Source organism: Limanda limanda, chromosome 2 (assembly GCF_963576545.1).
Source record: "Limanda limanda chromosome 2, fLimLim1.1, whole genome shotgun sequence".
In the NCBI taxonomy this organism is placed as follows: domain Eukaryota; kingdom Metazoa; phylum Chordata; class Actinopteri; order Pleuronectiformes; family Pleuronectidae; genus Limanda; species Limanda limanda.
Window position 1 is genome coordinate 6,912,327 of NC_083637.1, and position 15,871 is coordinate 6,928,197.

At 42.9% G+C, this 15,871-nt stretch overlaps 1 protein-coding gene across 1 annotated transcript in view; it reads left to right on the forward strand.

The window, feature by feature from the left end:
* Positions 1-15,871, forward strand: part of LOC133015820 (protein sidekick-1-like) — a 195,781-nt gene that overhangs the window by 88,838 nt on the left and 91,072 nt on the right. The window contains exons 6-7 of the mRNA XM_061083097.1: positions 7,489-7,515; positions 14,830-14,932. Of these exons, the coding sequence (XP_060939080.1) occupies positions 7,489-7,515; positions 14,830-14,932 (130 nt within the window). The remainder of the gene's footprint in view (positions 1-7,488; positions 7,516-14,829; positions 14,933-15,871) is intronic.

Genomic DNA, 15,871 nt, shown 5'->3' on the forward strand with positions numbered 1-15,871 from the left:
TTAGAAAACAACAATCGCACAAGTCTCACGTTGTCTTGGTTTCCATGTGTGGTAGATGGTCCAGTGTCAGTTTAGCTGGGTGAGATGAATGGATCCTAAATGGTTTTGAAATGATATAAATAGATTAAAAGGCTAATTGAAATGCACTGGCATCTTATTTTTTTATGAAATGTTACAAAACAATAAAAAAAGCGTTGACCTTTTCACCGGCAGGTTGTGAACCAATCATGGCCGAAGGAATAGCCCATAAAGGATTATCTTATTTTATCGTATTTAGATTGTATTTGTAAAGTGTATTTTTTGTATATGGTTAATAAGACAGTATTAGCAATAGCATTATGTTTTTTTGCCAGTTATTCTGCATCGATTCATGTTGTATTCTGAAGGGTCGGTTTATAAAGGACGTGGAGCCTGACCGATTTCAGTATTGGGCAAAAATATGTTCTTAATAAAAGTAACATATGTCTTAAATTATAGTTATTCATATTAAGGTTTATGATCAAACTGTAAAATGTTAAGCCTCAGTTACATTTATTCATCATAAGGGAATGATAACTATATCTCAGGAATTCCATTTTTAAAAAATATGTATATCTGCACATATATTGATGTCTGAAATGTTTGAATCCCTAAAATAATTGTGACAGCATCAGACTCCGAAAAATCCATATCTGGCTCCAAAAAGGATTTTGTGGCAACAGTCACACTTTTGATGCATCCAAAATCCATTTAGGTTTCACTAATTTTGACTCAGGAAAGAGAAGTCCCCATATATCTCTGACAGTTGTCACATGAAATGTGTCCTGACTGCAGGAAGAAGTAGATAATAAGAATAAGTAAGAACACTCAGTGAACTGCTGGAACACACAGCATCAGCTTCTTCAAGGGAGTTTCCCCAAAGGGCATCAGTAAAGTCTTAGTACAGTATTGATGTTTTTATTCTGCTCCAAAGACTGTGAGTTTGTGAGCGAGTGTCTTAGCCTTCAAGGAAGTGCCCGAGGAAATGCCAGGACATGTAACCCTCCATTGATCTGTCCCGTTCCTCCAGGCCTCGTCCCTACATCCGCTGGCCTGTAGTAAATGAACGGACTGTGTCAAAAGCAGAGAGGCTGCACTGGGAGCAGCGGAGGAGGCTCTGCTAGAAAACCACTCGTTTCTAAAGGAGCCACTTAAAAATTCAGTATCCTCTTATTATGTGCGGCTGTTTAGTTATGCTGAGGGTCTCTTAGACACAGTGCTTTGGGTCCGTGGGACAGAGAGACGCGATTAGAGAGGAATGGAGGGATGAAGACAAGGAAGGAGTGACTATGGAGGAGGAGTGGGAGACTGGGGATTACCCTGCGGCAACGTGATTTAGCAATGATGCATCTCCTGTTGTCACTCGTGGTTCCTTCTCCATCTGGTAACTGAGCTGCAGGGAACACACACATGATATTACTGACTTTTCAAAACACACCTTTGACTTCACCTTCCCTCTGTCTGAGACTTGTCCTCCATGCTGTTTCTCCTGCAGGATCAGAGACCTCCTCTTCTCTTTGTAGAGTCAGTCTCAGAGTAGCAATTATCTGTCCTAACGAGATAGAAAACTAACCAAGCTTAACTGTTAATTCAGTTTCTTTGTGTCTGAACTTGACCTGAGCCCAATTTTTGACATGATTGAGATTCATAAACCCGTTGATGCTTTGTATTCTCACAACTATAAACACAAACATTAACACACGCAAGTCTTCAGATCCCAATGGAGGCAGACACTTGAATTCACACTTTTGCACAAACACACATTGATCCCATTTTATTAATTAGCTTCTATGTGTTGATCAGACACCACGGTCCGAAAGTGTGTGGGGGGTGCCGTCTTCATTTGATAAAGCCTTGCTCAATTACAGACACTTCTAACACACGTTTGTTAATTCATAAGGACAGCAATACATAATTGTGTGTGTGTGTCTCCTCCTGTCCCCTACGCAATACACGTGTACTTAAGTTATTTTTTACTGACTTTTCAAAACACACCTTTGACTTCACCTTCCCTCTGTCTGAGACTTGTCCTCCATGCTGTTTCTCCTGCAGGATCAGAGACCTCCTCTTCTCTTTGTAGAGTCAGTCTCAGAGTAGCAATTATGATTATAGTCACACGCAGTAGGAAACTGACCCAAGTCCGAATAGCACCTCCGAGTTTTGTCCGAGTCCACTGTCTCTCTGAGGCTACGTCTACACGACCATGTTTTAATTCTAAAATACATCGCTCTTGCTATGTTCCCTCATATCGTCCTCAATACTCCAGAGTCCTTAAAACAGAGAATCAGCATTGTAGTATGAACAAGAAACAATGGAAATGTTGACGTTGCCTTTGCTTCCTAATTGGTTCTTATCAGTTACAGCTCGATTACCAGTGGGAAGACGATATATCGTAAACACTCATATCTCCACCTTGTTGTTCGTCCAACAAAATAAATCCCTCGCCGTACTTCTCACCATTGTTGTTTCTCGTAAAGAAGAGTAAACAACATGCTTTGTGTTTACATGGGGGAGTGGTCACATGACGTGCGTTTTTCAGTTGGGGAATTATTACCGATACCGGATTTCAAACACGTGAACGGGAATGTACGAGTAGGAATCCAGCAACTTGTGTCAGAGCCAAAAGAACTGGAGGAAGCAACACTCCTTTGAGTTGTAAATGAAGTGAGATCCCTCCCATTAGGCTCCCAGTGGGAATTGAACATCTCCTTTTCCATTTTCATTACATGGTACTCTCAGTTTTTATGTTTCTCTTTACAACTCCCTTGTTCTTCTGCTCTTTCCTTTTCGGGGGCTCTTGTTTATTTGAATCCCTCTCACTGGCACGTTTACTCTCCTCGGCTCATTTGCTCGCTCTTTGTTTTCGACTCATGAGGTAACGCTTAACAAGGGGTTGGTGGCTTTTTATCTCAAGTGCAGATTTGAGTGCTACATCTGTTTTGGACATGGAGAAAAAATACCAACAAGTCTAAAGAGATTGCGAGCAACAGGAGAAGAGAGAGCTCGATTTAGATTCCAGAAGAAAGAGATGTTGCAGAGAGAGAGAGAGAAATAAAAAATAGAGGAGAAAGTCAGGTGTGTGCTAACCTTTTTCTTTTTTGGGCGGTGAGCAAAGAGAATGTCAAAACCTGGTGACATTTGAGATTCAAACAAGGATGATTGACACCAACTTTTACTTCTACATATATATGGGAGAGTGGGCTCTGCATTCTATCTGTCTGTGTGTGTCTGTGTGTGTGTGTGTGTGTGTGTGTGTGTGTGTGTGTGTGTGTGTGTGTGTGTGTGTGTGTGTGTGTGTGTGTGTGTGTGTGTGTGTGTGTGTGTGTGTGTGTGTGTGTGGACATGATTGACATGGTAAATTGGAAAGGTCAACCGGTGCTTGTGTTTGGTTCGGACAGGCAGACAGCAGCAGGATGTAATCTTCCCGCAGCTCACGTTTCACAGAGGGGAAGTGGAATCTGAGCCGAAGACAAGACACGGCTCAAATACCTGGAGGAGGAAGAGTGTTGCCTTGTATGAAATCTACATTTTAATATGTAAACCTTGCTCGCTGCTGTTTATACACTGTGTCTAAATGAAAGCTCTCCTCAGCTCTGGTCAGATTTACAAAGTGAGCAAGACGGCCGGGCGCGAGCAGAGGAAGCTGGTTGACTACGAGATGTGATGGTGGGAGTCTGTCAGGGATTTGCTCTGAGGTCTGGGGTCAACTCTCCAGTCAGCTTATTATTTCACTGGACACAACTTTGTGTGTGAGAGTGTGTGTGTGTGTGTAGAGGGGTCCAGAGTCCTTGTGTGTCTCTGTGAATGTGTCGGGGTTGGAAATTGGAGTGTTACATTTGTAAAGCCATTGATATGAATTTCAAATAGGTGTGTGTGTGTGTGTGTGAGAGAGAGAGAGAGAAGAACAGAGGGAAGAGGGAGGGAGATTGACAGGGTAAATTGGAGTGGTAAGGGTTCTGAGGGTGAACTCTGGTTTTAAAACAGTGGAGAGGGAGAGAGAGAGAGAAAGAGAGAGAGAGAGAGAGAGAGAGAGAGAAAGAAACGACTCAAACGTGTTGCTAAAAAAAGTCTCCTTGCGCTCGGGGGGAAATGTGACAGTGGAGGTGGGCGAACGAGGGAGAACGAGGCGAAGCCGAACAGGAGAATAGATTATCACTGAGGGATCTGGTTGTATGTAGATGGAGGGTAGAGAGGAAGGTGTGTGTGTGTGTGTGTGTGTGTGTGTGTGTGTGTGTGTGTGTGTGTGTGTGTGTGTATGCTTGTGTGTGTGTGTGTGTGTGTGAAAGGTGGGAGGAGGTGTTGAGTCACGGAGGCTGCGGAGGCGCTGCAGCGAACAGGTGACCCCCCCGCTGGGGACTGGGAGGTCAGCACCTGCACAGTTCAGCCGGAGGAGTGAGACATGACACACATAGCAACAACCACCTTCACACACACACACACACACAGAAAGATCAGGTACGGCATGTGGGATTGTTTTACGGAGAAACATCCTCAACACAAATACTGTACTAATTCCCTGTGTTAGACCTACGCAAAGACACACCAGGCACACACACACACACACACACACACAGACACACACATCGTAGCGAGCACACACAGAGGACACTGTGACCTGGTTGTTTGTAGGTCCTTCAGGCACTGAATACACAATAGTGAATTCATGAATACAAATCATACTCAAGGCTGAGACACACTTAGACACACACACACTAATATTTTCAGATGGAATTGTATTTTTTTTTAAATCACTCTCATTTCATCTATATATTGAGCGGTGGAGTGTTGTGTGTGCAGAGATGAAACATGAAGCTTGTGTTCACCTGTTCGGCTGCAGTTATATTTTATCGGCTGTGAAACGCACGTCAGTAAACACAGAGATGATCCCGACGCTTTTCAAAGGATCGGAGACAAAACAATGACGGGAGGAAAGTTACCGGAAAATGTGGTTTAGTGGATTTAACCTCACGAACATCAGAGGATTTGTGTTGTGAAGGAACACACACACACACACACACACACACACACACACACACACACACACACACGGTTTCCCTGTTGTCCCCCGATGTCCCCATTGTTTCTCTGTTCCCATTCGTAACTGAGCATGACTCAGTATGACACTTCATTTGAATACACACCCACAGTCGTATGCCCCCCAGACCAAAGCCTGCAAGTTACTGTGTGTTGTGTGTGTCTGTTTGGATTTGTGTGCGTGACCCTCTTTCCACATTCTCCAAAATAATAGACTTCCCACTACGGCAACTGAACAGCACAAACTGTTCTAGTTAAATTGGTCTCTTTAGTTCTGTTTACCATCAATCTGGCTATTGTGTCTTTCTACACTAGTGTCTGTTCAACCTGAAGAAATCCATGTGATGTGAAGTTGATGAACAATCAACAAGATTAAGAAAATAAAAATCAAAACTCTTTATTCTTCCAAACTTTTCTCTCCCTCTTCTTTAGTTTTTCTCAGTTTTATAATGAAGCAGCTTTTTTTTGTTCCTGTTTCTCGTCAGCTGGCTTCATCACGTGTGTGTGTGTGTGTGTGTGTGTGTGTGTGTGTGAGTGTGTGTTTGTGTGTGTGTGTGTGTGTGTGTGTGTGTGAGTGTGTGCATGCGTGTTGCTCATACTAAGCGAACTTTGCACTGATGCACTACGTCAGAATCTAAATTAAGTCCCTGACGCACGCACACACACACACACACACAAACACACACACACTCAGATACAAACACAAACACACAAACACATACACACACACTCACACCCACACTCTCAGATCCAAACAAACACACACACACACACACACACACACACACACACACACACACACACACACACACACACACTCAGATACAAACACAAACACACAAACACATACACACACACACACACACACTGTCTCTCTCTTAGATCCAAACACATTCACACAACACACACACACACACACAAACACACACTCACACACACACTCTCAGATCCAAACACACACACACACACACACTCAGATCCAAACACATACACACACACACACACACACACACACACACACACACACTCAGATCCAAACACATACACACAAACACACACACACACACACACACACATTCAGATCCAAACACCTACAAACACACACACACACACACACACACACACACACACACACACACTTTCAGATCCACACACATACACACAAACGCATACACACACACACACACACACACACACACACACACACACACACACACACACACACACAACACACACACAGTATCCAAGTGTTGAGTGAGTGGCTCAGTGGCTGTATAGCCGTGTGAGGGGGGGGGTAGTGTATTGATAGATGGATTGTGAATGTAGATCTTCTGCCAGTAGAATGTCACTGCCATCACTTCCTCCCGGCCTCCGGTCCTGCTCCACCCGAATCATGACACACGCAGGCAGAGAGGCAGAGGAGAGATGATAGAGGCCAGAAGAAAAGAAGAAAAGAGGGAATGAGTGAATGAGAGAATGAGAGACAACACTTTGTGGCTGGCACTTGATGGATGAGCCGCTAACAGCTCGTCTTCCTCTGGACTCCATGATAACATGGCGTTCCCTCTTCCTGCCTCTCATCCATTTCTCTGTCTCTTGATTTTTGTCTTTTCTTCTTCTTCTTCTTCTTCCTCCTCCTCTTCCTGTTTTCCTCCTCAATTCACAGACAGCTCAGAGCCGACTTGTCTTGTAAAAGCTTGTGTTCTTCTTTTGATTCTTTTTCATGTGTGTTTTGCTAAATGTGTGTTTTTTGCCGCCCCCGGAGGAAACACTTCAAATCTAAATGATATCTCTCCTGTTTGCCCAGGAGATATATTGTATTTTCTTTAATGTTGTGCAATATACTGCACTGGGAAAAGTTCTTTTAATAATCTGGGGGCATTTTATTAACGGATAGAAACAAAGAGAAGATATCCTTAGTACCAAATCTTCTATCCAACATAAAGGTTAGATGTGTTATCTAGTGGCTAAATTTAGTAACTACCCTAGAGATATGGTAAGACAGATATAAGTTATATGTTTATATAAGTTATATAATAGGTTATATATCGATATTCTGCATAAGAATCAGTCAAGACACTATCCAAGCCATGTCATGAACTGTATATAAAGATACAACTTTCGAAAAGAGTCTCTTGATTTTTGTCTTTGTTTGTGTGTTTCTTCTTCTTCCTCCTTCTCAGGGTAGATGCTCCTCTTCCTGTTTTCCTCCTCAATTCACAGACAGCTCAGAGCCGACTGTCTTGTAAAAGCTTGTGTTCTTCTTTTGATTCTTTTTCATGTGTGTTTTGCTAAATGTATGTTTTTTGCCGCCACTGGAGGAAACACTTGAAATCTAAATTATATCTCTCCTGTTTTCCCCTTTGCTCCCCACTTTCTATCTCCCCCCCTTTCCTTCCAATTCTCTTCATCTCACTCTCTCCGGCTGATGGACAGTTGGAAAGAAGAACCGAGGGTCAACAGGTAAAGAACCATTTACATTTACATTATCTTCCCCTGCTCTTTCTCTCGTGCTCCTTCTCTCTGAGCAGAGACAAATATTCCTGTGACCCTCTCCCTCCACGGGTGGGGGGGTCAGAGCTCAGGGCCGCTCGGCTCAGTGCTTTGCTGAAGGTCACATCTGCAGTGCTGGTGGGTGCATGCTGTAAAAGATGTTCCACTATTCCAGGTTTCAGTGTTTCTGCCTCACTGTTGGTAAGAAAAACCTTAAGCCAGCCGCCTCTAACCTCGAGGTCAGTTTGCTCTCGGCCTGAACCTGTGAATATACACTCAGAGAACCTGATGGTTTGCAGCAGTGCTCGGCAAACTTTTGAAAACAGAGAGAACTTAGTGTATTTATTTATCTTTGCTGGCTTTAGAGTGAAGTTCTGCTTTAAGATGTCTCTTAAGAGTAGACGAGACACTCTCATCTTTCAAAAAAAGCCATAAGTGGAGTATAATGTTTTCCACTTTGGAACAGTGACACAAGTAAACAGCACTGGAGGAGAATTTCAACATGACTGACTATTTCCATTCATGAATGATTATTAAGATCAAGATAAAACAGCTACTTTGGGAAATGAAGAGCTGATCAACATAAAGCGACGTTGATCTGGTCCTTTTCCTTAATTAGAAATTCTAAATACCAGGATACAACAAGCATTGACCCAGACACACGGACTTGGAGTGTTTCACTGCTCGGGTCAGGAGGTCAAACTGCATCTCAGTGGCTTCAGGACCGATTTGTTCACGTCTGTCGAACAGCTTGAAGAACTGCGGCAACAGCTGGCGCAAAATAATAGTATTCAATTTGACTAAAGAAGGTCCTGTTGTGTGTCAGGACCTTGCTTGATCGTAGCTTCAAATCAGCCGCATCTTATTCATGACTTTTAAAGAAAAACATAACTCTGAGCAATGGATAAAGATAATTATAGTAAATACAACGACAAATAAGCTTAATGTCAGACTGAACGGAGGAGAAAGTTGTTTTATTATGATGACAGCCTCAAAACGTGACGTTGTCAACAACACGGAAGATTTATGATGCAACAAACACTGGAAAAATCAAATGGGGTCGGAAAAAATGTATACAAATATTTATGACCTGCAAATTAATTGCATGCAACGGTCTTTAGAGATACTTTACATTTAAAATTGTGTGTAAATGTCTTTTAATGTGGTAAGATATTAAAGACGTACGCAGAAAACAATACAAAACTTTGGCTTTGCCTTTCGTCCCCCCCCCCGGCTGCCACGTCACCCACTTTAGAATCTGCTGACTTACAGCTTAATAGCTGCAGTGGTTCTGTCTGTTGTAAAATGTGTCTTGGCAGCTGCAGAACATAAATTCAGAAGTGCAGAAGGGAAGCTTTAGTTGAGTGTCAGTTGCCTGTAGCTAGCTAGCATCATCCGCGCGGCTACTACCGCGAAGGAGGAGTGAGCGCTGGAGTCAATTTATATCCCTGTTCGGAAGTAGTTTAAAAGTTATATGTTACAGGTTCTATATTTCATATATATATATATATAGGTAGGCTATGTCTGTATCTTAAGTGTGTGTGTGTGTGTGTGTGTGTGTGTGTGTTTGCAGATATGAAGCAGTTGCACATACCTTTATTTTCTATGACGAAACGTTCCCTCATTATGTCGTTGTGTGTTTCATCATCGAACCAAAACATCGCAACTTATATAAAACTCCAAATGAATCTAATAATCCTGGAGAGCTCCTGAGAGCTTGAGTCCTCCTCTGCCTCTCCATTACCGCCACACGTTTCCACGCTTCTTCTCCTTCTCCTTCCCTCTCTCTCTCCTTCCTTCCTTCCTCCCTCTCTCCATCTCCTCCTCCCATCACTTGTGTGGCATGATGACAGAGATAGATAGAGGCTTTGGCAGCTGAAGGAAAAGATGAATATTTAAAATGGGGCATCTCTCTCTGGGTCCTCTCACTGCTTTCCTATTGTGTGTGTGTGTCTCCCCTTGGGGCTTGGATCCTCTGCTCTAAGTGCGTGTGTGTGTGTGTGTGTGTGTATGTGCGTGTGTGTGTGTGTGTGTCTGTGTGTATGTGAGTGTGTGTGTGCGTGTGCCATGTCCTGACTTGTGGTTTTATATTGGCATTCTAAGACAAGTGTAGTCAGACGATGACACTTAGCTGTCAGCATGAAGCATTAATGAGCTCAGTGACACACACAAACACTCGCCCCACTGGCACACACTCACACACACACACACACACACACACACACACACACACACACACACACACACACACACACACACACACACACACACGCCATGCTCTCCAGAGAGATCAGCAAATTATCACCTTCTCCCTTTCCATTTATTTTTGTATACCCTCCAAAAAAACTCTTTAAAATATTGAACAAAAAAGAACCTTCCCATCGTCTTGAACCTTCTCTTTTCCAGGTGCCCTTCCTCTTCTGTCATTCTCTCTCTTTTTTCTCTCCTCTGTCTTTCTTCAGCCGTTTCACTCTCTTGTTGTGTGTACGGCCTCAGTGTGATATGTGTTAGTTGGCTGTGGACTCTGCAGACACATATCTGACAACTCTATTAATACACAGTCAGCTAACTCCAGGCTGCCCCTGTGAGAGAGAGTGTGTGTGTGTGTGTGCGTGTGTGTGTGTGTGTGTGTGTGTGTGTGTGTGTGTGTGTGTGTGTGTGTGTGTGTGTGTGTGTGTGTGTGTGTGTGTGTGTGTGTGTGTGTGTGTGTGTGTGTGTGTGTGTGTGTGTGTGTATGTGTCTTCGCCCCCAGCCCATCCCTCTGCTCTCGAGGTCTCTGCAGAGATTTGACTCAAAGGCTTAAAACACAGAGATTTACACTCATAGAAAGATGATACACACAGAGACAGCGGAGGTGGTGTGGAGTGACTGGCACATTTAATAGCAGAACAAGCTGTAATCTGAGAATCCATTCAAAGAGGGATTACACTCTAATCTGAGGATGGAATAGCCTTTCATCTCTCCCTCCGTCTCTCTCCCTGTCGATCCATCTCTATCTCCTTCCTGCCCTAAAGCTGCAACAATCCTTTTTACCAGCCCTGATCTTCTTTTTTTTTCTCTTCTTCTCCTTTCATCGTTCCCATCATTGATTTAATTTGGGATTTTTTCGTGCTTCCGCCTGAATGACACGCTCACACTCTTCTACAGCTGTGTCACCTCAGAAGCACTTGACTGTCAATCAGCAGTGATTGCACTGACGAGAGCGTTTTGAATGTTGCCGTGTGTGTCGCTGCCTCTGTGGTGCAGAAGTAGATTCACCTCCAAGGCCCAGGAGATATAATGTATTTGCTTTAATGTTTTGCAATATACTGCACTGGGAAAAGTTATTTTAATGTAAAATAATCTTGGGGCATTTTATTAACAGAGAGAAACAAAGAGAAGATATCCTTAGGACCAAATCTTCTATCCAACATACAGGTTAGATGTGTTATCTAGTGGCTAAATCTAGTAACTACCCTACAGATTTGGTAAGACAGATATAAGTTATATGTTTATATAAGTTATATATTAGGTTATATATCGATATTCTGCATAAGAATCAGTCAAGACACTATCCAAGCCATGTCATGAACTGTATATAAAGATACAACATTCCAAAAGTGAACCCAAATCCTCCTGATCAACCCCTGGTGGCTGGTTGCTGTATTGGTGATAAACCCTGCCTGCTCCATGTTAGCAGATGGGACATGAACTTCTACATCTGCAAACTCTGGCTCCAAATTAAAAATTAAAAGCACAACGGCGATGTGGTATCTTCATGTACAGTCGATGAGCCACGTGCACACACACACACACACAAACGCACACACACACACACACACTTTTTTCTCTAGATTTATTTTTAAACAGCCCTTTTTGTATTTTAAGCTCCTCGTTTAATCAGCCCTCGCTCCTTAATGAAGCTCCTCAGCCCCGACTTGTTGTTTTGCTCTCACTTTGTTTAGGCTACAACTCTGCAATTTCTATTCTGCCCTCCTTCCCTCCTTCCCTCCTTCCCTCCTTCCCTCCTTCCCTCCTTCCCTCCTTCCCTCCTTCCCTCCTCCACTCCTACTCTCCTACTCTCTGCCACATGGTGTTTCTCATTTGCTAAATGAGGAATCCACTGGAGTTAGATTAAACTTCTGGACAGTCTTTACAGGGAGCCTTTTAGCTGCCACACACACACACACACACACACACACACACACACACACACACACACACACACACACACACACACACACACACACACACACACACACACATTAACTCTCTCTGTCAGTTTGAATGTTTCTCCTTGTGTAAATTGAGGAAGATTAATGAATTAATCCCTGACAACAGAGAGGAGGAGCTAAGTGGATGATAGGGAACACGACAGGCAGGAGGGGACGTGAGATACAGATGAAAATGAAATGCTGGAGATTCCCCTCTGAGGAAAGAAAAGGATGTAACAGGCACTGACAGAGAGAAAGAATACCGCGGATCACACAACCATATGGCGTTTTGCTTTCCCCTCGACTTCCACTATCGTGTCTGTCACTCCAGAAGAAGAAGAAGAGGAAGAAGACCATCTGCACGGTCCCCTCTCCGCATTCCTTATCTGCATATAAACCTGATTTCCCTCTGCTGAGCCCTTTTCTCTTTCCTCCATGTTCTCCTTTGTCACTCCGGTGTTCTCCGCTCTGCTCCCATCAGACACTCAGCCCAAGTTAACAGGTTGGACTCATTATCTACTGGTTCCTGTCTGACCTTTGCTCCCAACAGTGGACGACAAACGTAGACTCTATGCTCCACTTCTTTCTCTGCATGTCTCCCAGTCTGTCCTGTACCCTCCACTGCCACCCATCATTAGTTCTTACCTTGTGTGTGTGTGTGTGTGTGTGTGTGTGTGGGTGTGTCTGAACTTGTTTTGTTACCTCTTTTGCATCTTTTACAGCATAAACACTGATCTTATCAGGAGCAGTAGACCTCATGGGGACCAAAGCCTGGTCCTGATGAGGCAAATCCTCATTTCTGAGGTCCTGGTTAGGCTTTGGTTAGGCTGTCCACAATGAATGGAAGACAAGGAGAACTCCTCTGTAAGTGTGTGTGGGTGTGTGTATGTGTGTGTGTGTGTGTGTGTGTGTGTGTGTGTGTGTGTGTGTGTGTGTGTGTGTGTGTGTGTTTAGTTGAGAAAGAGGACGTGAAAGTTATAAAGACTTTGACTATTACGTCCTGTTCCTTTTTCTGTTTTCCATAAATGACTTCACTTCTGTCGAGACAGTTGAGTGGGAGAGTGTGTACTTGCACTTCTCTTTTTTGTAAGGACCAGTTCGAGTTGTGTGTGTGTGTCTTATGTCAATGAGTGTCCTCACAGAGACAGAACTAAAGGTATATGTACATGTGTGTGTCTCTGTGTGTGTGTGTGTCTGTGTGTGTGTGTGCTGTCATTTACCTGTCTCACTGTTCCCGCGTGTCTTCCTCCGTGTGACAGTGCGATGTGACTTTTCTGCTCTTTCTCGCTGATATAAAAATAGTTGATGGAGAGAAAGAGGAATAAAGAGCACAGTCAATTACCACCTTTTCTTCCTTCCCTTCAAAGGAGAGATCAAAGCTGCTTCCCCCCTCCATTTCTTCTCTTCACATCCCACCTCCTATCAGAGCGATCCTGTTAATGTGTACTCTCCACTCCTCCCTCATTGGAAATCTACATATTCATCTCGAATGCATGAGAAACTCAACGATGTTCACACACGTGCACGAACATAACTGTCAAATGACGCCTTGACGAAGTATAAAAACAACTCTATCTACTATTTAATTGGAACGTGCTTCTGTTTTTACACTTTTTGTCACACATTACACGTGTATGCTTTTCTTGTGAAAGGGTCATATCATTTCATAAATCCTTTGCAAACACACAATCATAATCTTGCGCACACACACTACAAATCTCTTTAATGCACCTTTTAGCTCGTAAATCTTTTGTCACACACACACGGGCTCTAATACATTATTATACTCCATGCTGGGTTGTGTGCTTCAGACAATTAATGATTATGTTTATAAGGAAGAATTACATGAACCATCATTCTGTAATAGTATGTAATTCTACTCCACTTATACCAAACTCCTCACATACAAATCACCATAATGACACTTTGTACATTTCTTCATTTCTTGCAAAGTAAAAGCATTCGACTCCGTATCCTTGATAAAAACCACTGCAACTTTTTTAATTTTTCCTAAACAAAGGTCTTAAAATACTTTCTCTTGCCTGTCAGCAGATATAAAACATATGCATAAAGTAAAAGTGGGAGTTGTGCGTCAGGAAGTTACTCAGTTCAATCAGACCTTTGCAAACACAGTCAACTTCCCATTGTTGCTGAAAAGGTCTTTGTCATGCAACTGCCATATGTTGATTTTAAAAACAACTTTTTATCATTTGGAGGTATGATTTTATTGTACTGGGTAAAACTGATGTAAGATTTGAAGATTTTATGTAATAGGAAATATTTAAATGGTCTTAAATAGTCCTAAATGGATCTTACTGAAATCCTGATATTTCCATTGTGTGAATTAGTTTGTGTCAAGCCAGACTCACACTTGTACGTTGTGTTCATATTCATATCAGTCAGGGATCTGATCTGTGTAGTTTTTGTCCTCATGATTCCAGAACACCCACCGGCCGCATCCTCCAAAAAAAACGCTGACAAAAGGAAAAAAAACTTGTTACTTGGGTACAATTCAGCTTTGAAGTGAAAGACACAAACAAAGGGAGTATTGACCCACAGATGGCTGGGGGGTGCAGACGATTTGCTCCGTCTGTTTTGCAGCAAGGTTCAGTTTATCTGCGTCACAGCACCGGCTCAGTCCAGGCGACGCTTTGAGCCACAACGTGTGAAACGCTGCTTCAATGATATTAAAACAAGCTCAGTGCAGTTTGTATCAGATCTGTGGAGACTGAATCCTGAGAGACTCCTGAATAACATTTCTCACATGGCAGAAATCCATCCCATTGTCCCGCAGAACCGCTTGTTTAACGTTTGGCTCGGTTCTAAAATTAGTCAGAGAAACGGCTCAGGGTTCAAATCGAGCTAAATGTGTTTTCACTGTGGACACTGTGATGGTGTCTGCTCGAAAAAGTATCATGATGAATAGTCGAGGGTAAGATTGTGCACACAGGAAAAGGTACAGCAACTGTGTGTGTGTCTGTGTGTGTGTTTGTGCGACTATTATGGACTGAGTTCCAGATTGTGCTGCTGTGTGTGCACGAGTGTGATTTATGAGCTAAACTACCTCTCATATTTTCTCTCTCTGTCACAGATCCTGAGTCAGAGCTTTTGGCTCCAGCGATCGTGATTGGACCTAAAGACACAACAGTGGTGGCCGGGAGTGAGGCTACACTGGAGTGCATTGCTAATGCCAGGTAAATGTATTTTATGCACACGCACACACACACACACACACACACTCACACACACACACACACACACACACACACACACTCACACACACACACACACACACACACACACACACACACAAACACACACACACACACACACAGCTCACTCACATAAACACACAAGCATTGAATAATTCTTTTCTCACTCGACAGCCCTGCTTTCTTCCAGGACAATTAGAGGACACCACATAAACCCATTGCTCAGCATTTCTCTTCTACCAGAATAAGTGTATAGACACACTGGCACAAATGCACTTGCACACACACACACACTCACACACACACACACACACACACACACACAGTGCAAGTTAACTTAAACAGAAGTCGCCCCATCTGACATCAGCAGAGAAGCTAAACACACCCACACATTTACACACACACACACACACACACACACACACACACACACACACACACACACACACACACACACACACACACACACACACACACACACACACACACACACACACACTCACTCACTTCATTGTGCACCTTTTTCTACCCAAACTTTATCCTTAACTCACCCCTCACCCTGACTTTAACTTGGATCTTAGAAATGTCGTCAGGACTCTTTGGCTCATGAGGACAAACGTGTTTATACTGGGAAAGAGTTGTTTATAGAAACTATATCATTTTCCACTCATCCCTCTGTTACTTGTCTTTAACACATTGGGAACAGACTCTTATTTGTGTATATTAGTCATAGAGTTGACGTGAATGCAGCATGGTTATGTGTAATTGTAGCACTTGCTATTGTTTGTCATGATTCATTGTGAATTAAAACACTTGCTTTGAACAGATAAACGCAGCCAGGAGGATAATTACTCTGAATCCTCTTGACTAAAAAACTATTTTAGTCTTTAAAAGTCTCAATTATTTTAATTTCATGTGAGG